At 37.1% G+C, this 25,795-nt stretch overlaps 1 protein-coding gene across 2 annotated transcripts in view; it reads left to right on the top strand.

Moving 5' to 3' along the window:
* The window catches only part of Rfx7 (regulatory factor X7), a 98,076-nt gene that overhangs the window by 13,687 nt on the left and 58,594 nt on the right, over positions 1 to 25,795 (top strand). The window contains exon 1 of one of the 2 annotated variants that reach the window (XM_074066008.1): positions 6,506 to 13,864. The exons of the other annotated variant lie outside the window; for it this stretch is intronic. Within the exon in view, the coding sequence (XP_073922109.1) occupies positions 13,821 to 13,864 (44 nt within the window). The 5' untranslated portion in view covers positions 6,506 to 13,820. Of the gene's footprint in view, positions 1 to 6,505; positions 13,865 to 25,795 lie in introns of those variants that run through there. 2 annotated transcript variants of the gene reach the window in all.

The following is a 25,795-nucleotide window of genomic DNA, read 5'->3' as shown; positions in this document are numbered from 1 at the left end:
AAGATACAAGTCTTGCTAAAAGGTAAATAAAACATTCTGAAGAGGCAAACCAAGCATAAGAATCAGGTATGATGGATTTGGAATTATCAGAGTGGGTATTTAAAATAACTGGTTCATATCCCAACACGCAAGAACAGATGGAAAGATGAGATATGGAAACTCTAAGAAAAAAGCCATAGGAAATTGTAGAAATCAGAAGCACTGTAATTGACTCATCGTCTGTGCTCAGCAGTGTGTGCTGGACACATCAGAGGAAAGAACTCTGATGTGAAGTCATTGGGAACTTCCCAAACTGACAAGTGCAGGAAACAGGATGAATGAGAAGATGGAGCAGAATATGTAAAAAGTGACGGTTACAAAAGGCATAATGTGCATCATGGGACTATCAAGTAGAAAGAAAGAAAGGAACAGAAGAAATACTTGAAAAATTTCTACAATTAATGACAGGCACCAAACCACAGGAAGCACAGAGAAAATCAAGCAGAATAATTACAAAAAAATTGACACCTGGCCGTATTTCATTCAAACTGCAAAAAATTAAAGACAGAGAAAATATTTTAAAAAACCAGAGGAGGAGTTGTGTGCTGGTGGTTCAGGCCTGTAATCCTGGCTAACTAGGAGACTGAGATCAGGATGGTGATTTGAGGCCAGCTGAGGCAAATAGTTCACAAGACTGCATCTCCAAAATAATCAAAGCAAAAATAGACTGGAGGTGTGGCTTAAGCAGTAGAGTAACTGCTTTGCAAGTCCGAAGCCCTGAGTTCAACACCCAGTCCCACCAAAAAAAAAAATAAATAAACAAATAACCAGAGGAGAAAATTTACCTGCAGAGGAATAAGGATACCAATTGCATCAGACTCCATCAAACCATGCAGGCAAGAAAAGAGTAGGGTGAAATATTTAGGACTGGGGGGAAAATAAAAACAACCAGCTTAGAATTCTGTGTTCAGGAAATTATCCTTCAAAAATAAAAGAAATAAAAACTTTTTCAATCAAAAATTGAGAAAATTTGCCATTGGTAGAAATGTGAATGCAAGAAGTGTAAATAAGTTCTTCAGAGAGAAGAAACGCTCTCTGATATAGGTTAGAAACTCAGAACTACAAAAGAGGCGAGTAAGAAGAGATAAATGAAAACCTTTTCTTTATTTTCAGTTATCTAACACATAAACGTTTGTCCAAAATAATGGTGACAATGTATTCATGGATCAATCCATGTGCAGCCATGGATAAGTGAAACGAAGGGCATCAGTGTTACTGGAGATGGGTAGAGGAGTTGGGAACGCTGTCATAGGTGTTTGCATTAACCGTGAGGTTGTCTAGTACTATTTGAAAAGAGACATAGTTATAACTGTATATTGCAAATCTAGGGCAGCTACTGAAAAATTAATGAAATGTAGTTGATATGTGCCATGGTTTGGATCAGAAATGTCTCCCAAGGCTCATGTGTTAAAGGCTTGGTCTCCAAGCTTTAGGCCTGTTAGGAGGTGATGGAACCTTTAAGAAGCTGATCTAGTTGGAGGAAGTTAGGTCATTGGGGGTGTGTCCTTAAAGGAGATATTGGGACCCTAGTCGCTCTCCTACCCCCTCACTTCTGAGCCAGCATGAGGCAAGCAGGCCTCTTCCACCATGTGGTCCTGTTATGACGGATTGTGCTGCCACAGTCCAAAGCAACCAGGCCCAAGAGATTATGGACTGAACACTCTGAAATTGAGCCAGAATGAGTCTTTTCTCTTAAGTTCATTATCCTCAGGTATTTTGTCACAGTGATGGAATAATGACAAACACAATATGCTAAAAAAAAAAAGCCGAGAAAATAGATCCTCATAAACATGCAAGTAAAACCAGAAAAGAGGCTTGAAGACATAGCTCAGTGGTAGAGCAATGCACGAGACTCTGGTTTCCATCCCCAGCACCACAAAAAATAACAACAAAACAGAAAACAGACAAGGCAGAAATAGAGTGGAAGACAAAAAGAAATGGGGCAAGAAATAGTAAATAGTGTGAGTTATGGCACATTCCAAGTGTATCGCTAATCACTTTGGATGTTTTAAATACAGCAATTAGAATACAGACTGTTAGAGTGGGTGAAAAATACTACAGCTTGCTGTCCATCATCTACAGAGTTTGGTGTTCAATTATGTAGTGATCCTTACTTGTAACATACTTCACATATGTGTGGTAATACTGAATTTGACAACCTTTGTTATAAAAGTGGCAAGCAGCCATGATGGTGGTTAAATTATATAGAGTTCAAGGGAAAATGTCTGTATTTTATGCCTGGCTTAATACATAAACCACTTAATTTTCTCCTTTAGAATTAATTTTACAAGTAATTATTGAACACTTAAATAGATTTTCATTTTTTATAAAATAGCTTTAACGAGATAATTTACTTGGCCATTAAATTCACTTGGTTTAAGCATACAATTAAATAATTTTTAGTGTATTTACAAAGTTACATGGTCATTACCCTGATGTGATTTTAAAACATTTTGATTTTTTAAGCAATTGAGAACTATATTGCCTGAGTTGCGTAACAGTTAGAAATAAAAAGATTTTTTTATCTAATGAGAGGATGAAAGACAGCAGAAGCATTTGAGGTAGTGTTTCTAGTTTGCATGCTGGTAGGGCATAGCTGTAGAACATGGTTCTAGACATTCTGCCAGTGAAGTTGCACTTGGCTCTGTTACTTTTTCCTGCAGTCTCTCTTGTCATTGCCTCTGTGTATCAGTCTTCAGTACTGTGGTTGTGCTTCAAAGCTTTTGATGCTTACTGCAAGAATAACAACTGTCCACATGCTGTCTTGAACATCATCTTTACCATCCCAGAACTTGTGTGGCCTTCCTATGGGTCACATTTCCAGCAACTTCCTACTATACATTTGTTTGTATTTATAGAGTTCTATATATCAGCTATCATTTTTTCTGCAGCGTATTTTAAACCAGAGAGATAATTCTGCTTCACTAAATTAATTAAATAAATTTTCTTCTTAAGATAGGAAATTTTGCTAAAATCATGCAGATGCTCAAGTCCCTTATACAAAATGGCATAGTATATGCATAAACCTATGCACATCCTCCCATGGGCTTGAAATCATCTGTGCATACGTACAATACCTAATGTGATGTAAGTAGTTGTATTAGTTGGCACTGTGGCTCACATCTGTATCTAGTTAGGAAGCAGACCATTGTTCAATGGTAGCAGGGGCAAAAAGTCCATGTGACCCCATCTCAACCAATAAAAATGCTGGGTGTGGTGGTGAGCATCTGTAATCCTAGCTATGCAAGAAGCCAGCCCAGGCATAAAAGTGAGACGCTGTTTAAAGAATAACAAAAGCAAAAGTGTTGAGGCTATGGTTTAAGTGTAGAGTACCTGCCTAGTAAGGCCCTGAGTTCAAACCCCATTACTGCAAAAAAAGAAAAAAGATAAGTTAATATTGTTAGGCAGGCAACTCTAGTACTTGAATCACATCCCCAGCCCATGTTATACTACATTGCTTAGGGCATAGAAAAATATCGGTGTGTATTCAAAACTGTTCAGAGACAGTTTGGTTTTTTCTTTTTTAATTTCAAATATTTTCTGTCTGTGGCTGATTGAATGTGGCACATGAACCCACAGATGTGCTGGAGGGCCAGCTTTATGCACACTTATGTATGGCCGTATGCAGAGGCCAAGCAGCAGGGGCGCTGTGGGTGCAGGGGTGCAGAGGAGGTCGCACACGAGGTCTGAGCACCAGGAGAGGCAAGTTGCTGGGGGCTCTGCAGGCCTCATAAGCAATACAACTTAGGCATCCATCCCCAGTGAGATGTCATCTTAGAGGGCTCAGCACAGCAGTGGAGTGGGGTGGGGACAGGACAGGACCCAAGGTGCTTTCACAGGCTCACTGGCTGCTGTGCTGTGCAGAGAGAATGAACTAGAGGAAGGGCAGAGACAGGACCAGACTGGGCAGGTCACTGAAGTCTCACACTGTGTGTGGTTGTCTTGGGGGATCATGTATTACTCAGTGGGCTGTGAGCGGGTCAATTTCTATTTTTCTGCTTTCCAGAATTATGTGACAATAGGCTCCTTGATTAGAGGGAGGTACTGGCATATTAAGTGCAGTGTTACAGATGCCAGTACTAAATTCAAAAGATTTTCTGCAGACTAAATGTTACAATATGTCTGTGAGTGTACATTGAAGCATCAGGAATCGAATCAAGGACCTGAGTAAATACGTAAAAAGTGAGAACAAAACATTTGATATGTAATTCAGTTAAACAAGTAGAATGAAATGACTGGACTGCCATAATAGATGCACTATTTTATTTTAAAGAGGATACAAATGATTATCATTGTAACATTCCAGCAGCTTTAGTAGTTCTGCATTCCTGGAGTACAAGTACTAAGTGGAGTTTTGTGACTTATTTCAAAATCTCAAACTCTTACTTAAGCTAGTGCATTTGGATAGTGGTTTTAATAGACCATGATTGGCCTTGTCCATCCTTTCTTCTGTTGTTCCTTTGCCTGATCAGCTGCTGTCTGCCAGCACCACTTGCTTAGTCCATTACTACGTATTCTTCAGAGTTCATTTCTCTTCAAGAAGAACCTTTCTGGGTCCTTTAAAATCATTAATCACTCTCTTCTCTCCAGTTCTAATACTTGTTAGCATGCCTTACAGTGTAATGAATTAAGTGTTTGTGTAATTGTGTGGTTTCCTTTGTTGAATACTGCCACCATAAAGGTGGATTCGCATCTCTCTTACATCTAGAAGTTTCCCCATTACAGAGTGAACACACTCAGGAATAGATGAACTTGCTCCCTCACTTCTATTAGACTTCAGTAGGGGGTTTTCCTGCTCTTCCTTCTCCCATTCTCCACCCCCTCATTTAGTGACTTAAGCAGGTGCCCTACCGCTTGAGCCACTCCACTGGTCCTCATTTAGTGATTTAAATTTACAAGCATGGTTGAGTTTGCAAATCAATAGCAAACATGAGTATTTTTACTTAAAAACTTTAAAATGTTGTTGGTACAACATTTTCAATAGCATGAAAGCATAGCTTATTGCAGCTTTCTATTTACAGATAACCTTTTTGAAAGTTAATTTTAGCGTTAATAGAGACAGTATTACCAAAGTAAATCATTTTACTGTCATATGCCATTGAACAACAGATAACATACTGAGATTGCTTCACTTGGTGATTCCATTGTTACGTAACAGACTAAGACAGCTAGGACATTAGCAGGTGATACAACTTTATGTGACCACCATTTGTCTATGGACTGGTCTGTGCAGCCCATTATGTGTGTGTGACTGAGAATTCAAAGAAGTATGAGTCACAACATCACCTATTTGTTTTAGCTTGAAGTGTGAAACATTTTTTCTTCTGAAACTCACCAGTGTATATTCCCTTTACCCAAGTATGGTGGATTTTATTATATATTTTGTACTTCCATATAATACAGTGTTTTGTAAAGAAATATTCAGTGGTTTTAATAAAAATATGTTAAATTTCTTTATGGTTTCTCATTGAGAAAGTAGAAAAGGAGAAAAAAATAAGCTTTGGTAGCATTGCCACACTTTTTAAATTTTTTTAACCTCTGGAAATTATGATGTGTCAAGTTAGCATCACCTGACTTCTGTTGAAAACCGTATGTGGAAAGTCATGCTCACAATTAGGACGTTTAGCTGTGATCCTTAAGGTTTAATTTTAGGAGGATACTTTTTTTTTTTTATTTTGAAGGCCATTTTCTAAAAGTACATGTGGAATGAGCAAATGAGTATAATTAACATGTCCATCATCTTACCCACTTATTTTTGATGGAGGAAAACATTTCAAATCTGCTCTCCTAGCCTGATGTTGTGGGACATGCAAGTATTCCCAGCACTCCTGAGGCTCAGGCAGGAGGATTGCCAGTTTGAGGCCAGCCTGGGCTATGTAAGGAAAAAAAAAAAAAAGCTGAGTACTAGTGGCTCATGCCTAAAATCCTATCTACTTGGGAAGCTAAAATCAGCAGGGAAATTTTAGTTCCAGGTCAGCCTGGGTTAAAAAAAAAAAAAAGTTTGAGAGACCCCCATCTCAACAGAAAAAAGCTGGATGTGTTGGCATGTTCCTGTTATGCCAGCTAATAGGGAAGCATAAATAGGAGGGTCACAGTCCATGCTGGCTTAGTTAAAAAGCAAAGACCTTATCCTCAAAATATCAGAGGGAAAAAAGGGCTGTAGGCATGGCTCAGGTGTCAAGTGGTGTAGAGCAAGCATGAAGTAGGTAGGTAGGACAAGTACAAAGTCCTGAGTTCAAAACCCCAGTGTCTTCCCACCCCCGAAAAACCCTGTTTTGTTTTGTTTTTTCATTTTTATTATTCATATGTGCATTCAAGGCTTGGTTCATTTCTCCCCCCTGCCCCCACCCCCTCCCTTACCACCCCCTCCGCCCCCTCCCTCTCCCCCCCCCAATACCCAGCAGAAACTATTTTGCCCTTATTTCTAATTTTGTTGTAGAGAGAGTATAAGCAATAATAGGAAGGAACAAGGGTTTTTGCTGGTTGAGATAAGGATAGCTATACAGGGCATTGACTCACATTGATTTCCTGTGCGTGGGTGTTACCTTCTAGGTTTATTATTTTTGATCTAACCTTTTCTCTAGTACCTGTTCCCCTTTTCCTATTGGCCTCAGTTGCTTTAAGGTATCTGCTTTAGTTTCTCTGCGTTAAGGACAACAAATGCTAGCTAGTTTTTTAGGTGTCTTACCTATCCTCACCCCTCCCTTGTGTGCTGTCGCTTTTACCATGTGCTCATAGTCCAATTGATGGGGTTTTTACTCAGTCTCTCAGAGCTATTTCTCCTAGGGTTTGTAGCATCTGTTGTTATCCTTCCTAAAGCTGTTCCTTACTGTTACTCCTTCTCTGGTGACTTCTCTCTGTGGGACACCCAACACATGTACTTCCTCTTAATCTTTACAGTTGATCACTAATTCTCTGCTTCTCCCAGTCACTGCCGCAGGTAGACTTTCTGTTCAAAACACCTGTATTGGCCTGCCTATTCTTTCATCCATTTCTTTAAAGCTTATGTTTTATAAAGATGTATCCTTTTTCTTCTAGTCTAAAACAGATCATGATATGATTTCAAATAAATCGTGAAAAGAGATATTTCCTCACTCAGATTTGGTACAAGGGGTTTAGAATGGGAAATCAGAAACTCTTAAGTTTGTCTTTTGACGATCCTTGAATTATTCTCCTTTCCCTTTTGGTTTCTTTCTTGTTTCTTTCCTTTCTTGTTTTTATTCTTTCCCCTGTTCTCTTACCTTTTTTGTTTGTTTGTTTCCTATCTTCCTCTCCCCATCATAAAAGAGAAAAAATTATTCATATAGTTTATAAGAAATTTTTGTCTGCTTTTGTTACATTTAGAATCAGAAGTTGATAGCATTATTAATCAGATCATTTCAAAGCATAATCAAATTGTTTAAGGAAAAGTGTGATGAGGCTTTGATATAAAAGATTATGCAAGATCATTTATAATGTGCTGTGAAGAAGATGTGAGTCACCAGGCAAGTTTATAGGAGGAAAGTGTTGCGTGACACTGATCGCTCACTCACTGTTGTCTCCAGATACAAGACTATCCAATTCCAAACTGTCCAAAGCCCCTGTTGAAGCAGAGAGGAATTAAGCTAGAAGGGCATTTTGGGATTCTTTGCTCCTCAAATAAGATGTGTATTGTGAATTCTACATTTTTAACCTGTTTGAGAAGAATATGATTTGATGTATTGCTCTAATGGTTGCTTAAAGTCGTTTTTTAAAAATGAGCTAGAATATATGTTCCAGCATTGGCTGCCAGTGTGAGCAAAGCAGAGGCTGCTGAGAAAGTGTTCTCCTGGAGGAAGGTATGAGCTTGTTGAGGGCATTACCTAAAACTCAGCCAAGATACCCAGTTTTGAAGGAGATTGTCTTGAGATATCATTGGTGTGTGTTCACTCCTTGAGTGCATACCAGAGTTTCCCTGTGTTTAATCTTTGCAATAATTTAAGAAGATGAATGAGCCTTTGTGTGATTAAGGCAGATTAAAAACAAAGTGGTTGTATTGTGAACCTGTGTATTTTGGTGGTTTTAGAATGCAGTTGTTCATCTTGAGTTCCAAACGTAAAACTGTTGCGTTCAAGAATATGTAATGATAAAACTTATTTTCTATTGCCATTCACATTTCTTTTTATTTAGAATCATAACGAAGTTGAGTTTCATTTGTAATACAAATAAATGTCAAAGACAGCATCACAAATCAACAGGAGGATGATTATCTCCACTAGAAATAGTGTAATTGGTTGTCTGTTTGAAGAAGGAAAGGAATACATAGTCTCAAGTCACAAGTAGCAGCAGAATTCCAGATAGATAAATAGTTTAATGAAAACAAAAGTGGGATGACTTTAAAAATTAGAATAAAATAGAAATGAACTGGTGAAGTGACAGACTTCCTCTATTAAAAGTAGAACATATCTCAGAGAAGACAGAAAATAGATTTTACTAGTTAAAATGAAAAACAAACCAAAAAGCTTAGCTATTTTTTCACTTATACCTAACTCTTAACTGAAAGACAATTAGTACAGAATAAAATTTGGAAGGCTGTGTGGTCAGTGAAAAGTTTAAGGAGGGTATGCCATTATGTGAATAAATTCTTCCCATAATAATAAAAGGTGCAAAATAATTATACAGTTTCACACACAAACACATGCATACCAACATACACACACACACACAAAATCCTGATCTTAGGAAAAAGAATGGAACAAACACTAAAATGTTGCTTTTCAGTAAAGTTGAGAGGTATATGATTTCCAAATATTTATTTTCTTTTTGATGTACTTTTAAGCCTTTTTGAAATGTATGATTTTCTTTTAAAATACTTATTTTGAATTTGTGTGTAGAATCAAATCCAAGTACTTCAAAATTTCTTCCTATCCTGATTTTACAGCTTATTGTCTGTCCTCCTCTCTTTTACACAGTTTCTCTACCAGGTATTGGCACAGTTCATTTTGCAAAATTGTATGAAAATTTTAATATGATGGTCTTCAGCATGTTCCATTTTACTGCATGACCCATGGCATCTTACCTGTATTAGATCCCGCTGCATTACACATTGAGGTCACTGCCTACCCTTGAAGGATGTCCTTGCCTGATAGCTATGGAGTAACTTGGAGTACTTGTATTCTATTTATTACACCTCTGTCCTATAGTCTCATCTCTTTTCCTTTCTCCTTTAGCCATAGTTCTTCTCTTTTTCCATCCACATTAAAAGACAGCATTCAACACCATCACCACCTCAGCTTCTATTGTTCTTCACCTGTACTTCCAGCATAGCTGTTATCACAGTTGGCATGTACTATGATTTTAAACTGTATGTCTTTCCTTCCAGTACCTCTGATGGGCAGCAACTGTGTGTTACTCATTTTATATCTCCCACAGTGCTGTGTTTGCAAACATTTACGGTCATAAGTTGATTTAAGTAATGATTTGTCACAGTTTAAGTCACTAGTCAGGATATTTTAGCTTACTTTTACCTGTACAAATTTCTTCCTGTTTGATAGGTAATCTAAATGCATCATCTCTTCCTAAAGAAGATTCGTTTTTCACATTCTGAAACCAAAGCATATTAATTTAGAAAAAAGTTAAAAATGCAAAAGAAGGGCTGGCAAGTAGCTCAAGTGGTAGAGCCACCTGCCTAGCAAGTATGGGGCTCTGAGTTCAAACTCCAGTACTGCCCCTCCTAAAAAAGAAAAAAATAACACAAAAGAATTTATTTCATTATTTCTCTTAACTCTTTTAAATACATTTTTATTTGTTTTAGTTTGGCTTAAATGATGTATCAGACATCCTTCCTTAATATTTGTATAATCATTCAGTTAAGCACTTGGTTAGAACACGGGAACTATAGCAGTAAACAAAGCAGTATCTGCTAAACAGAAAAATACATGTGGTTGAGGGAGAATACGTGATAAGTAAAAATACATACTGTATGATGATGGTAGCAGATCCTCTAAAGAAAAACTCAGCAGGAGAATGCGGATTACACATGTCAGGAAGAGGATTGCAGTTTTACATACCTTGGTTGGTCAGGGAACCTTCACCAAAGTAACTTGAATAAAGACCTGAATTACTGAGTGAGCCATGTGGCCTCTGGGAACAAAGTGTTTATTTGTAGTGGTGGAACATGTCCAACAAAAAAAGAATACTTATAATCATTTCGGAATTATGATCCAGGTTTTACTATCTAGCCATAAAAAGATCCTTTCGTCATTCGGTGTGTAATCACTTGGGGGAAATGTTTACCATGTAATGTAAAGTGGGAAAAGATAAAACTAATTTCATCCTAATATTTAAAAATTTTATATTCATGTATATATGTGTATAAGTAGAAGAAAATACACCAGAAGTTAGCAAGTGCTTTTTCTGCATTTTATTCTTGGTTTAAATATTTTTATATATTTGTATTTCTCAGTTTTCTTAATGAGTACACTATATATATTAGAGAATATCGTTAAAAATACTTAAAAACTGGTTTTGATACATCTTGACTTCCAGGTCCTGCCTTAATGGGGTATTGGATATTGAATTTACCCCCTCTAGAATCAACTCTAAAGCTGGATAAAATGCATGAAGTACTTAATTTTATTTAGCATTAAATAGCAAAGCATAGAGCTGTGATTCTTAACAGAAGGGAAGCCAAACAGGTGAGCTCATCCTGGCCATCCTAACTGTAGTTCAGGGAAGCACAACTGAAGCAGAGACAAGAGTCTAGTATAGCAGGGTGGAAGAAATGGTTTAGCTAGAGTGCATGACTGTGAGGCAGCTGGGATTTATCTGGATGCTGCAGAGGAGGGAGCTGCCTAGAGAAGAAGTTTCAGAAACCATTCTAGGGGCTCCCTGATTCATTGCCTGAATACTGAACTCAAGATGTCCAGGGCCATTCTTTCCAGAAAACAGCTACTTGAGCCTGTGGTTAAGGGGAGATTCTGGCAGTCATGCAGTATTGAAAGACAAATTTTCAACCAGCCAGATTCACAAGACCTTGCTGAGCACTGTGGGCATTACTTGAGACCTCGTAAGTTCTGTAGCCTAGGACTAGGTCTACTCTACCTTTAGAGCTGTCTCAGTCAGTTCAAACAAAGCGTAAACCTAACCTTCACCAGTGTCAGGTCAAACTACCAATAAATTAATTTTGTGTCAAACAAAGTACACTTAGAAGGAATCCAGACATTCAATAGCATAGCATCCTCAATGTTCAGTATATCAAAAAATTACTAAGCAAATGAAGCGGCAAAAAATGTTTATAGGAATAAAACAATAGTAACAGACCCAGAAATGACAAAAAATAAGGAATTGGCAATTGATATTTTAAATTGTCTCAGGTAAATATGTGCAAGGATTTAAAGAAAAAGTTGGATATGGTCCACAGATAGGGAATTTCACCAAAAATGGAAATCTTTAGTAAGAATCAGTGAAAAATTTAGAACAAAGAAATTCAATATCTGAAATGAAAAATTCACTGGATGTGTTAAATGTCAGGTTGGAAACTATAGACGAAGACTTCACTTAACCACAGGGAGAGAAAAGAGAGAAAAAAAATATGAACAAGCCAAAAGTGACTCATGTCACCCAAATATTGGGTGATAGAACATACATGTAAATGAAGTTCCAGAAGGAGAATAAATACTGGAGCAGAAAAATAATCTGAGTATGTGATCATGGAAAGATTCCTGAATTTGAAAACAAAAAAACCCCACAGACCTGTGAAGGTCAACAAACTCTTGAGTACAATAAACACAAAAGAAATCATACTAGCACATCAGGTCAGATTGCTGAAGACAGAGATGAAGAGAACACCGCAGCAGCCTAAGAAGCTATGGGGAGGAGATACATTGTATTACACAGAGGGGAGCAGTGATAAGAATAAACACTAGCTTCTCATCAGAAATAATGTCTTCTGTAAAGTGCTAATAAGAAAATAAAACAACAAAAACCTGGAATTCTAACTCTAACAAAAACATCTGTTAGAATTGTCATAACAGTAGTAATTTTCAGATGAGCCAAAGCTAAGAAAGGTGTTGCCAGCATACTTTAAGTATAATGCTAAAATAAAGCCTATATATGCCAAAGGAAACTGATACCAGTCAGAAACTCCTATCTAAAAATCACAGGATGAAGAAAGTCAGAATTGGTCTCTATAAGTAAATATAAATGACATTTTTGTTGTTTTGTATTTTCTATAAAAATAATTTCTTGTTTAAAGGAAAAATGTTGACAATATATTTTGGGTTTATTACATGAAAAGATAGGGTGTAATAGCACAGAGGATAGTAAAAGGATATGTTGAATTGCATCATTGTGAGATGATATGGTGCATAATAATTGAAAGTAGACTAATAGATTAAGGATATATATTTAATCCCTAGAGCAGTCACCAAAGTGGTATGGAAAAGGCTATAGAGGCAATAAAATGGAACACTCAGAGATACCTGATGAATCAAAAAGAAGGCAGGAGAAGAAGAGCAGTGGGAAAAAAAGCAGAATGATAGAGAAAAGGATAAGATGGTAGAGTTAAAACCATTCATGCTAATAAGTTACCTTAAAGCAAGACCCAAATTTAGAGGGTTTATAAGAGATACACTATAAATGCAAAGATGTAGAATATATGTAAAAGGAAGAAAGGAACACTAAGGAAACACTAATCATAAGAAAGCTGGAGGAACTCTATTAATATCAGACAAAGGAGTCTTCAGGGCAAAGAGGGATATTTCATGATAAAAGTACCAGTTCATCAAAAAGACATAACATCCTAAATATGTATTTGTATCTAATAATGGAGTGACAATCTGCATGAAGCAAGAATAGGTTGAACTAAAGAGAAACATACAGGTTAATTTTGTACTCCTAATAACTGAGAAATTATTGCCTTTTAACATTTTAAAATAAACATCAGAAAGGTATTAAATGTGTATGTTGTTAACCTCTTTTCCTGTGTCATCCTGCTTATGAATTTTTTTTAATCTGCACTGAGTCCCTGCACTTATTCACATTTGTCTGTCCACTGTTTTAGTAGACATTTACTCTCTATTGTGTAATTAGGACTTCTCTGATATCTGATATAGGTACACAGTGAAAATGTAGGCTCATAGTATACCTGGATATGACTTCTGGTTCCTCAGATCTACAAAGATTTGTACTTCTTCATACTTCATTTTTGTAAGCAGTGTTTATAAAATACACAGGATTGACACTCAATACAGGATAGCCTCACTAAGGAGGTGGTGTTTGATTTGGTTGCAGGTGATTAGAGCTTCTTGTTGCTCATGTCGTGTTAAAGTTGTTCCTCCACTTCCTTCCCTAACAGAAAATAACTTTGCATCCCTCCTTATCTCTAATGGCCCAGGTGCTGTATATTCATACATCACACTCATGACTGCTCCAGTCTTCCCGATCATCATCCAGCTGTGATAGCCACTGGTGACATTGGTACTGACTGGTTACTGGAAAACAGATGTAAAGATAAACCGTGACAAATTGGACTGGTTGGGTAAAAGAAAATTAATCACTGTCATTTATATAAGCTATTTGCCATTCATACATGAGTATGTTGCTAATAAAATAAGTGTGCATCTCATTAAAATTGTGTCCAATTAAAGCTAAATAAACTAAATAAGCTTTATAAATCATGCAATTCAGCTAATGTGTACTCAGACACCCTAACAGTAGTTTTCAAGTTATATGCACATTGACTTAATATGTTTAATGGAAAGGATGCCTATATATGTTATGAAGGTTCATAGTGTATGAATTCATTTGCTTTAGAATAGTCCATGCATCGTCATGATATCAAGAGGAACAACAACATAAAGCCAAAGTATGTAACATTTCTTAAGGTAATTATCCTGGGCTCTTCAAAAGGGTGAAAAACAGAGAAAAAGACTATTCTAGTCAAAAAGATGGAGCAGCCTCTTATAATGCATGCCCCTAGATTTGATCTGGTTCTGGGGGTAAAAGCTATGAGATTATCTTGAGAATTAGAGAACATGTGAATGTGGACTGTACGGTAGGTTGTATTTGGAATTGTTAAATTATTTTAGATGACATAACAATTGTAGTTTTTTAAGGAAAATGCTTATTCTTAGGAGACATCGAATGTTATGTCTGTAGCTTAATTAGTATATCAGAATGCATGTATTATGTGTGTATATATAGAAACAATAAATTTACAAACGTTCCCTCTTTTCCCTCCTCCCTTCCCTTCTTTCCTTCCCTCCCTCCCTCCCTCCCTCCTTTGCACCCTCTTTCTCCCTCCCTCCTTCCCTTTCTTCCTTCTTTTCTTCCTATGGAGCCTCACAGATGCTAGGCAAGCTCTCTACTGCTTAAGCTACACCCCCAGCCCTAAAAATGTAGATAATAGCTATAGCCATACTACTCTACTAGTTGTTGTTTTTTGGTGGTGCTAGGGGTTGAACACAGGAGCCTTGAATATGGTAGGCAAGTACTCTCCCACTTGAGCTGGCCTCCCAGCTTTTCTGGCTCTCTTTTGATTAGGTTTAGCATTGTTTATCTTTTTCACCCATATTCTTTTAATCTTCGTGTTTGAAATGAGGTTTTTGGTGGTATTGGGGGTTGAATCTGGGGCTGAAAGGACTCAGTTGGGAGAGTGTTCAACTAAAGTATGTTCCATAAAAGCTGTCTATGTTTATTGATCCATTCTGACAGTTTCTTTTAGTTGGTCTATTTTAAATGACCATTGATATTTAATGTGATTATTGATGTAGTTGGATTAATAATTCTCATATTTGCCATTCTTTGTTGCCCTTATTGTTATCTTTATGTTTATCTTCTACTCTATTTCTGTCTTTAGGGGGTTTTAATTGAATATTTAATATCATTCCATTTTATCTCCTTTATTAGCTAATTAGTTATACTCCTTTTAAGATTTTTTTCTTATTTGCTCTAGAATATGCAGTATACATATACAACTAATTCAAGCCCACTTTGAAATACCACTATACAGTAAAGCCCACCTTATCTGCAGATTTATTATACTCAGTTTTTGACCAAGCACAGTAAAAATAAATTAATAAATAAACTCTGAGATTTGTTGAAAGGTGGCCTGTCTTTAGGGAAGTTGTGTGGCATTATGGGAAAAATGAATGAAGCATCCACAGTAATGAAGACACAAACATGATTTTTGTGACAGCGATGTAGCCTGCTCCATGCAGTTTCAAGTTTTGAATGCTCAGACCTTTTATGGGATAGGTAAATTTGTGTAGTTTTAGAGTCCTAAACTCTGTATCCCAAGTATGGATGGGTTTTCCTTGGGTGGTCTCCTTGGACTCACAGAGCCATGGATACCAAGGGTCTACTGTAAGGCTTCACAGATAGCGTGAATGACTTATAGTAGCATAGTAATCCTAATTCTTACCTCTAGTCCTTTTTATCAGTATTGTTACTCATTTAGCTTATACAGAAACATGCACAAGATATATATGCATAAAAGCATATGTAATTTTTAATACATTGTTTTTGTTATTGTTTTGAACAAACTTACCTGTTGAATTAGTTAAAAATGGGAAATTTTATTTCACTTTTCACTTCCCTAATGCTTCCCCTTTCTTTATATAAACCTGAGTTCCATCCTTCATCATTTTTCTTCTCTGTAAAGAATTTCTTTTAACATCTCTCACAAGGCTGGACTACTGCCTACAAATTCCTCAATTTTTGTTCGCCTAAGAAGGTATTCCTCTTTGAGTTTTTGAAGAATATTTTTGCAGTTTTAGTATTTGAGGCTGGAGGCTTTTTTCCTCTCACTCCTTTCTGTTCTTCTTCTCTCTGGTTCTGGAGAATACTCATTTAATTCTCATCTTTGCTCCTATATAAGTAAAGGTATACTCTACCACCACCACCACCCACAGCTTCTTTTAGGACTTTTTCTTTAATTTCTGAAGTTTGAGAATTACACGATTAGATGTAGTGGTTTGGAGCTTTTTGATTTTTGGGGTTTTTTTTGTTGTTTGTCCTGGTGGGTATTCTCTGAGCTTCCTGGATATGTGGTCTGGGTTATGACATTAATTGGGGGAAAATTTGTTGCCCTCATTTAAGAGATTCCTCCAGCTGCTTTCTTTCCTGTCCTCTGCAATTTCCATTATACATACGTTACACCTTTCGTAGTTGTCCCTCAGTTCTTAATCCTGCTTTCTGTCAGTCTTTCTTCCCTTTGCACTTCAGCTTTGGTAGTTCCTACTGATGCCTCTTCAAGCTCAGAATCTCTCCTCAGCTGTGTTCTGACAACCAGCAAAGTGGATATACTTCACTCCTGTTGTGGGGTTTTTGGTCTCCAGCTTTTCTTTTCACTCTTATAATATTCATCCCTTTTGCTTACACTGCCCATCTGTCCTCTCGGGGCATCTACTGTAGCGCTGTAATTGTTGTCATTTTAAATTCCTGACCTGATAATTCTGAAGTCCTTGCCACACAACAGCTTGGTTCTAATGTTTACTCTGCTATTATTACCAGAATTTGCCTTTTACTATGTTCTGGGTAAAAGGAGCTGTTCCAAGTAGGCCTGTACCAACGTGGTAATAGTAAGCTTATACCTCTGGACTGTCTCTCACCGCATTCCCTCCACCCCCTCTCATTGAGACAGGTTGGCTGAGGAGAGCTGAACTTGAAATCCCCCCTTTTCTCAGCTCAGGGAGGCACTGATTAAGCTGTAGTTAACTAGCTTCTCTTGAGTATAGAACTTGTTCAGAAGAACAGAAGGCTTTGACATAAATGTTCCTTTCCTTCTACCTGAAGATTTTTGGTATTCACTGGGAACACCTGGAGGGCCTCCAGTTACTGGGTCCCCCTGGAGTTTTTAATCTCCCAGACTTGTCCTCCTGAGGCTCCTGCAAGTCCTATCATAGTTCAGGTTTCCCTCCTTGGGTCCTAGTTGCCACAGAGGTTTGTGCTGGTGGGTTTTGCTCTGGCAAGCTGCAGTTGTCTACACTTGCCTATCGTTCTTTCCAGTTTGAGGTACTGTGATTTGCCCTGTGACAGCTCCACTCTGATGTATCTAAGAAGAGTTGCTGCTTTCAGTTTGCTCAGCTTTTCTGTAGGACTTAGTGGTGACTTCTGGCTTCTTACATGCTAAATGAAAAACCTGAAGCCTTTTTTTAGAAAATCCTCTTCCAAATTTATCAGGTACAGGTTTTTTTTTTTAAATGAATAATACCTTTGATGTCAAACTTAAATACTGCCTTGCCCTAGATCTGAAAGATTTTCTGTTGTTCCCCCTAAAGGTTTTACAGTTTTACTTTAAATTAAATCTATGATCCATTTTGGGTTAATTTTTGTATAACTTGTGAGATACAGTGTGAGGTTAATTTTTAAATTCTGTTTTATCTGTGATGGAATACATGTGGCACAGCCTTTGCCATTTGAACCATTCTTCAGAGTGTAGTTCAGTGACATTCCCCAGCCGTGCAGCCATCAGCACCATCCGTGCACGCAACTGAAACTACCCGGGAAGCAATGGCACCCAGTCCACCCTCTTCCGGTGCTCACACCCACAGTTCTGCATTCTTCCTCTCTGAGTTTGACTACTCTAAGTACCTTATAAGTGGAATCATACAGTATTTGTCCTTTTGTGACTCGTTTATTACTCAGCACATCCTTAGGGTTCATCTGTGTTGTAGCATATATCAGAATTTCTTGCCCAAATAATACTCTGCTTATGTCTCTGCCATATTTTTGTCCGTTCATCCATTGGTATGCGTTTGGAATTAGGAGCTCAGGTTTTTAGTCCAGGCCATCCTGGACCACAGCCGCCTTTTTTTTTTTTTTTTCTTTCTCTTTTTTTCTTGGTCATACTGGGACTTGAACTCAGGGCCTTGGGTTGCTAGGCCCTGAGCCCCATTCATAAACACTTGGGTTGCCTCTACCATGTTCTGTTATGAACAGAGCTTCTGTGAACACAGGTGTACAGATACCTGTTTGAGTCCTTGCTTCAGTTATTCTGGGTATATATTTTCAAGTAGAACTTTTGGGTTATATGGTAACTTTATTTTTTGATGCTTTGGGCACAGGGAGAAGGATGAGAAATCTCTACGTAACTTTTTTTTATTAATGTATATAAATTGTATAAAAGAGTTTATTGTGATATTTCCATATTTGTATATAATGTACTTTGATCAAATTTACCCCCTCTATTACTCTTACTTATCCCCTCTTACCCCCCCCTTAAAAACAATTTTAATGGGTTTCATTATTCTATTTTCATACATGCATATGAAATATGCATGATCATATTCACCCCCAATTATATTCTTAATAAATTAGTAACCATTTTACTTTTTCATGGTACTGGTGATTGTACCCAGGGCCTCACACAGACTAGGCAAGTGCTGGGGTGCACCTGTCACTGAGCTGCACCCCAGATCATTGAGGCACTATTCTATTCTGCCTTAAAAAATATACCAGTCTTGGTATCATTTTTAGGTCAGGTGTTCCACCTTTGGTTGTCTATCCTTTGTGGGATAGAATTTTAGTGCTAACTAAACTTCCTCCTCCTCCTCCTCCTCCTCCTCCTCCTCCTTCTCCTCCTTCTTCCCTCCCTCCTCCCTCCTCTTCTTGCCTTGCCTTGCCTTGCCTTGCCTTGCCTTGCTTTGCGTGCCTTGTGAGAAAAGTACTGTGGTTCCTGGTTTTGAGTGGAGGACAGTTGGGCATTGAAACTGGTGACTTCATTTTTCGACCATATCATTCAGATACCAAGCCCCTTGCTGTCCTAATTCTAGAAAGGAGTAATAAATAATGTCTCTTAAGTATCCCGAATGGCCATTTCAAGTACAATTTTAAGAAGAGCTCTTTTATTAACTTTCTGTGCATTGGCATATTCTCTAATGTTCCCATCAGCCATCATTGCCTAATGGTGCCATCTTAGAGAACTCATTTTAACTTCGGTCCTCTGTAGCATTCACATTTTGGTTTCCTTCTTGTACCATCTCCACTAAACATCTAATAAACTACTTTAAAAAAAAAAACTTGTACATAAATAGCACATCAACCATTGGTGACACCTGTAATATAGCTAGAGAATGAAGTCACTTACCTTTATTATCTTGGGTTTTGTTTTTGTTTTTGTTTTTCTGTTTGAGGGTCTACCTTATTTCTGACCCAGCTTTCTCATCATGTAACATAAGAAGATACTGAGCTGCACGTAACTGTTCTGAAATTGTGCAGTTGGGGAGAAAGCTATTTTCCCACTGGGTTATCCAAAGATACTGCCCCACCTTATGTTTTACTTTGTTTTCAGTGTTACTTAATGTTTATTATAAAATGTAAGCACTGGCAAAAGTATAAAAAACTTTTTTGAAATTTGAAAAGAAAGTGAAACCTCAATTTCATCTTTCAGAGAAAGTAGCTTCATGTTCTCTTTCATTGTTTTTATGGATATTGCTTCCTGCTTTTTAGATGAAATAAGCTTGCCTGTGTTTGGAGCCTTTAGCTACCTCTGTAGGTCAGCACTAGAGGGCATGGAAGCTCAGCAGAGTGTGTGTCTTGGGGCCTTGCCAGACCCTTCAACTACATCACTCAAGGGCTGTATATAAGGGGCTTATGGAGAAGGACATTCCAAACTTGTAAGACTGGGACACAAAATGTTCTTGATTATAATCCCATTGTATAACAGAGGCATGGCTATCAGATATAATTGTAGCATTTTTGATCATTAATGGGCCAAGTAAAAATCAATGTGTGACATTGTACAAGTCATTTAACTTTTTTGATCCTCTCTTTCCTTATCTCTAAATGAAAGGTTTAGGCTAGACTTAGTTTCACATTGAATTTAATAAGAGCCTCTTGCATACTTGCTAATGCAGCGGAACTTTTGCAATCTTTACAAAGCACCCTGGGGAAGCTATAGCACGCCCCAGGAAAGAATGGTTCATCCATGTAAACAGCGCATAGCTAGTAGTTGCAGAATTGGAATTCTTCCTTTTGAAGGCCATGGGTGTTTTTTTGTTCATTTGTTTTGGTTTTGTTTGTTTTCATTGCTATATATATCCCATGATGTCTCTTATTAGATAAGTGTATCTGAAGATTTCTTTTTAACTTTAAAACTGTTACGTGTGTGTATATATACATATATGTGAGTAAATGCTTTTCTGTTTGTATTTGAAACCTGTTGACTCTGAATTTTCATTACCAATTGGAAATCTGTTTACATTGAAAGAAACTGGGAGATGCTTAGATTGAGACTAAGAGAGCTGCAAAACTTGCTCAGTATTCTGCCTCAGAATACAGGTTTTTATAATCCCCTTAGAGCAAACTAGCTACTTTGAACAGATATTTTAATGGCAAGATGTAGCATTTGGAGCAAGCAGTAGTTATATAATGAAAGATGCCTATATGTGGAAGGACAGCAGAAATGGAAAACATTTCATTAGAAGGTAAGAATAAGTCATTGTAGTCTAAACTTTCAAATACTCTTTCAGTATCACTCCACAGCTGTTTAGTAAACATCGAGCAGCAAGGGTTTCATTATAGTGACTGAATGCAACTCCTAGTTTTCTGTATTGTCTTACAAAGTTTGTTTCATGGTTTAAATCAACATCAGAAGGTTTTTAGGTCTCAAATTTGTTTCTTAGCTGTAGGGCTTTCATGATTGATACACTTTTCCTTTTAAAAAAATGTATTAAGTATTTCTCCCCTTTTAAACTTCATTATGAAAGTTTTCAACTATATACAAAAGGAGAGAAAATACAGTGAACCTGATGTCTGTATTACTCAACTTGGCAATTAGTTTATAGTTAATAACCTCACTCATAACTCCCCATTGATTATTTTGAGAGGAATCCAGGCACCATATTATTTTATCTGTTAATAAGTCTATGATTAATACACTAAAAGAAGATTTATTTGTATCAGCAAGGATAGTCGGTGCTGAAATTTCTACATACATCTTCTTTTATCTCTTGGTTTTTCTTAACATTTACTGGAATGATGACTTCTGGATGGTGGAATGGGATTGGAAAAGACCCCATGCAGACTTCAATAGGTTTCATCTCTTAGTGAAAACAATGGCAAAATGTTTAGATTTATTCAAGCTGGGTGGCAGACACATAACTTTCCTGTATCTTTGAAACCCAGTAATAATTTAAAAATAATTAGAGCAAAGGAAATATTAAATCAGTGATTGGAACACTGTCAAAAGAAGTTGAAAGTTCAGTTTTATTAATATAATCAGTAATCACATCACAAGTTACTTGGTAATAAAGTTTTTTAATTGTTTATATTTGGAATAGCAAAATTGATTTTATGATAAAATTAACAAACTTTTAAGACATCCTGTATCAAAAGCAAAAAAATTCACTTTCCTTACCTAAAGAAGTATGAACTTTTGAAATGACTCATTTGTAGACCATTGTGTTGTACATTGGGGAACTTCTTATCTGTGACTCAACGCGTAGCTTGTAAAGCTATTTTGTTCTTTTCAGTCTACAGTCATGGCTCTCAACTAGGAACACATGGAAATACGTGGGGCAGGGTAGTATCAGTGTCTGGGAAGGACTTCTGGCATTTGATGTGCACCAACTAGTGGTACCAAACATCTAGTGATGTTTGGGACAAACCTGAAAAGAAAGGTACCATCCAGAACATCACTGCCCCATTAAGAAATACTACAGGTTAATTTCCTTTCAAAATACAGTGTAGTACACATGTTAAGAAGTGTCTTGGGCAGTTTCATTGCATCAAGATCATTCAGTGTACTACACAAATTAAGGCAGCTATGATGTCTTGAGATGAGATAATCTTATAGGACCACTATTATATATATATGGTCCATGATTGAGACAATATCTTGTGGCATATGATTGTGGCTCCCTTGAAGGGTCATAAGAGCAAATGAGAACCATGAACTGTGGCTATTTTAAAAAGCAACTTTGGTTCCAAAAACAAACAGCATTTGTACATTTGATTCAGTTTGTTGATTAGGTACAAGGGTATACAAATAAGGTTTTTCTTGGTTTTATAATCCTAATGATTTTTTTATTGATGCAAAATTTATATTTATAGATAATTTTCATGCTTACCTTCTTGAGGAAGTGCTAATCTGTTTTCCAATGCAGATATGCAAGGTGAGGATCCCTAGTCTGAAAATCTGAAACCCAAATCATCAGTGCCCAGACCATTTTGGGTTAGTACAGAGGGTAGACAGTGAATTTAGAATGGCTAGCAGAAAATGTCTAGCCCTGTGACCTTAATTTTCCAAGGCCTCTCTTTTTAGTTCTCTCAATGTTTTTTTTTTAACGTTTTGTGTGTGTGATCCAGTTTTCTTTCTTGAATGCAGTGACTCCTTTTACCTTTAAGAAGCTTAAGTTTTTTCCTTCATGCGTGGTTTTTTTCTTCTAAGTATGAGCTTCACCTCCTTTTTAAAAGGACTGTCTCTGTCTTTCATACTAAATACTTTCCTAGTGAATTTCTGTTTCCCAGGTACGATGATACTGTTAGTCCAGGAATCATGTCTTAATAACTACTAGGAAGAGCCCCTGAGATTCACATCTATGGAGAGGGATGAACTGGAAGGAAGCCACGTGGACAGAGGAAGTTGAGCTGCTGTGCTGAAGGGTTCTGACACTGGAGTAACCCGTCAGAGTTGTTCCAAGTTGGGGCACTAAGTGGGGTATCTCTGGAAAGAGCTGTGACCTCGAAGACTGAAGTTTCTTTATCCTAGGCAATCACTGATAGCATTGATGGCAGACACTAAGGGCTTTCTGCTGGAAGACTCCCAGCAGCTGGGGACAAAGTTCTTTCCTGAGAAGGGAAGCAGGGCGGGCATCACAGTGTCCATCCAGGCTCCTTTGCAGTCAGCCCATTTCCCAGCCCTCTCACAAGGCAGCTACTTTTTCCTAATAATTGTTTATCATCAATTAATTTTGTCTACTCTAGCAATTCATATAATGAAATCTTATAGGATCCGTTTTTCTGAGTTGCTTATTTGGGTTAGTAATCCAATTCTCTGGATTCATCCATGATCTTCAGTGCACCAGAGTTTTAAAAACCCTTTTGATTGTCAAGTAGATTTTGTTGAATGATTGTGCCACAAACTGTTTAGCTATTGTTATATTGATCCCATTTGGATCATCTCCATTTGGGGGCTTTTATGAATAAATTCTGTGAACTTTCTTCTTGTATATACATCTATTGTTTGGACATACAGATTCATTTCTCTTGCATACATATGTAGAGTAGGCTTGTATTTAAGTGCTAACCTTTCTGAAGTGGTTTTGCCTTTCACATTCCTAACAGAAAGGTATGGGTCATGATTGTTCCCAGCCCTGTGGGCTTGTTTAGATTTTGGGCATCCTGTGATGTGCAGAGTACACCATGGTATTTGTGTTTGCCTTTTTTGGTGACTAAAGATGCTGACCATCTTATGTGTCTAGTGGACATTTGTATGTCCTTTGTGAAACTTTTGCTTTAGTTGTTTGCCCACTTATTAGCTGGTCACGTGTCCTTACAATTGTGTTGTAGTTCATTGTGTATTCTGGGCATAAATCTTTTGTCAGGTACGTTTTGCAGATATTTAAACTATGGTTTGTTTATTTTCTTAATTGATATTTTTCAATAAATAGAAGTTGATTTTCATTTTGGTAGTCTACTTTTAAAAAATGATTATTGCTTCTGTATCTCCAAAAATCTTTGTTGGCTCTTAAGTCATGGTATTTTCTGTGCTTTCTTCAAGATACATCATAGTGTCGGCATTTATTGTTAAGTCTGTGATCCAGCTCAGGTTTGTCTGTAGTATGAGATACGTTCATTTGTTTGCTGTGTGTCTGGCTATCCCATCGGCATATGTTCAGGTCCCTTAAATGCATCGCTGTGGAGACGTCGGGCACCACTGGCATCACACTTTCACTGTGTGACTTTCTTTCCCTTGTTGTCGTTGTGATGTGCTTTTTTGCTTAACCCTTCTGACTGACGTGCCTGTATGTGGTTTTCCTTGTAATTTTCATATTTAGAATTTAGAATTGGATCTGTAAGTTTGTGTTTTTATAAAATTGGGGAATCTGGCATCTATTAAATATTTTTTGTCCCATCTCCTCTATTGCACATAGTTAGACCACTTGATGTTATACTGTACTTTTCTGGAGTCATTTTTATTATTTCAAAAAGTCTTTAATTTCTCCTTTAGATTCATTCAGTGAGATCTATTGATTTTTCAGTTAAGTGGGCCTTTTCTGCTATCTGACCTCCTGTTAAGTCATCCAATGAGTTTTTCACTTTCAATACTGTACTTTTTAATTTCTAGAATTCCCATTTGGCTCTTTTTTATGGTTTCCATTTCCCAGTTGAGACTTCTCCATGTGTACATTTACTGTGACCACAGTTTCCTTTAAATACTTGGAACATACTTAGGATTGTTACTTTGAAGATGTTGTCTGCTGATTCTGACACACAGACCATTCAGGATTTGGTTTCTGTGAGCTGCTTTTTCTCTTGATTCTAGATTCCCCCCCCACCACCCTTCTTTCACTCTAAAAAATTTTCCTTCTGTAATGGGTGATATGTAGTCAGCTTTGGGTTCTGTTACTTTTCTCTGATGAGTTGAATTTTTTAATGTGGCTGAATTAAAACTCTAACTTTATTCTGTGATGGGCAGTAGCAGAAATCTCATCTGTTCCTTGTTGCTGGGAACCCCAAACAAGATTCATTCAAATATTGGACATAGCTCATGCAGTGACTGCAGCATCTCCCTTTCTGGGATTCCATCCTTCACTTTCCAGCTGCTTTTCCAATCCCAAATTTTGCTCTCCTTGAGCCACAAAACAGATTTTTGCCTAAGTTCAGAGTCACCACTGCCACATGGGCCATCAAGTACCCTGGGGAAAAGCCTTGTAAAAATTCCACCAGTGCAGTTCCCTTCCTTTAAGGATCACTTCCCTTACAGTTCCTGCCTGCTTCTCATCACTTTCTTTTGCCTTAATTTTTTACACTGCTTTTGCTTTAATATTTTTACACTATTTTTGCCAAAAATGTATAATTGTTAAGTGTGGAATAGCTACTCTAAGTTACTTTGTCATTATCTGAAGCAGAAAACTGAAACATTGTTTTAACTGGAAAAATCACAACATCCAATATTTAGAGAAATATTTTAGGGAATTACAAAATATCCACTAAATGGAATATTATAATACATTATATTAAAAGACTATCCATGTAAAATGCTTTTTAAATTTTATTTTCTTAAATGTTTTTATTAGCATATAATAGTTATAAATGGGATTTCATTGAGACATTTCCATATACATATATTGTACTCCAGTTTGGTTCATTCCATCCATTAATCTCCCCCTTCTCCCACTCCCCTTCTTGAAATGACTGACAGGTTTCAGTGTTCCATATTCATGCATGTGCAGAAAGTAAACCATATTCGCCCTCCTTTACCTTCCCCTTAGCATCACCTGTTTTACACCTGTTTTACGTTCCTGTCCTTTAATGTTTAAGTGTCTGTTCTTTGTTCAGTGGGGTTTTGCCTTGGCATTTTACCTGAAAATATATTGTACTTTATTCAGTCTAAGCCCCTCTATTATTTTTCCTTACCCTTTTTCCCCACTGTTGAACTGTATTGTTCAACAGTTTCAGTGTGTTTCTATGTATTTTGTTTCTCACAAATGTGATGTATTTCAGTATTTTTCACTCCCTATCATTTTCTTCTTCTTTTCCTCCTTCTTTAGTCTCCTCTAACAGTCCCACTTTTGGAAGCATGTTCTGCATATATAAAAGTATATATGATAATGCTTGTATTTGTACTGGA

The sequence above is a fragment of the Castor canadensis genome, chromosome 2 (genome assembly GCF_047511655.1).
Source record: "Castor canadensis chromosome 2, mCasCan1.hap1v2, whole genome shotgun sequence".
Lineage (NCBI taxonomy): Eukaryota > Metazoa > Chordata > Mammalia > Rodentia > Castoridae > Castor > Castor canadensis.
The sequence above is the reverse complement of the archived record's forward strand: the minus strand, read 5'-3'. Positions and strand labels throughout refer to the sequence as shown.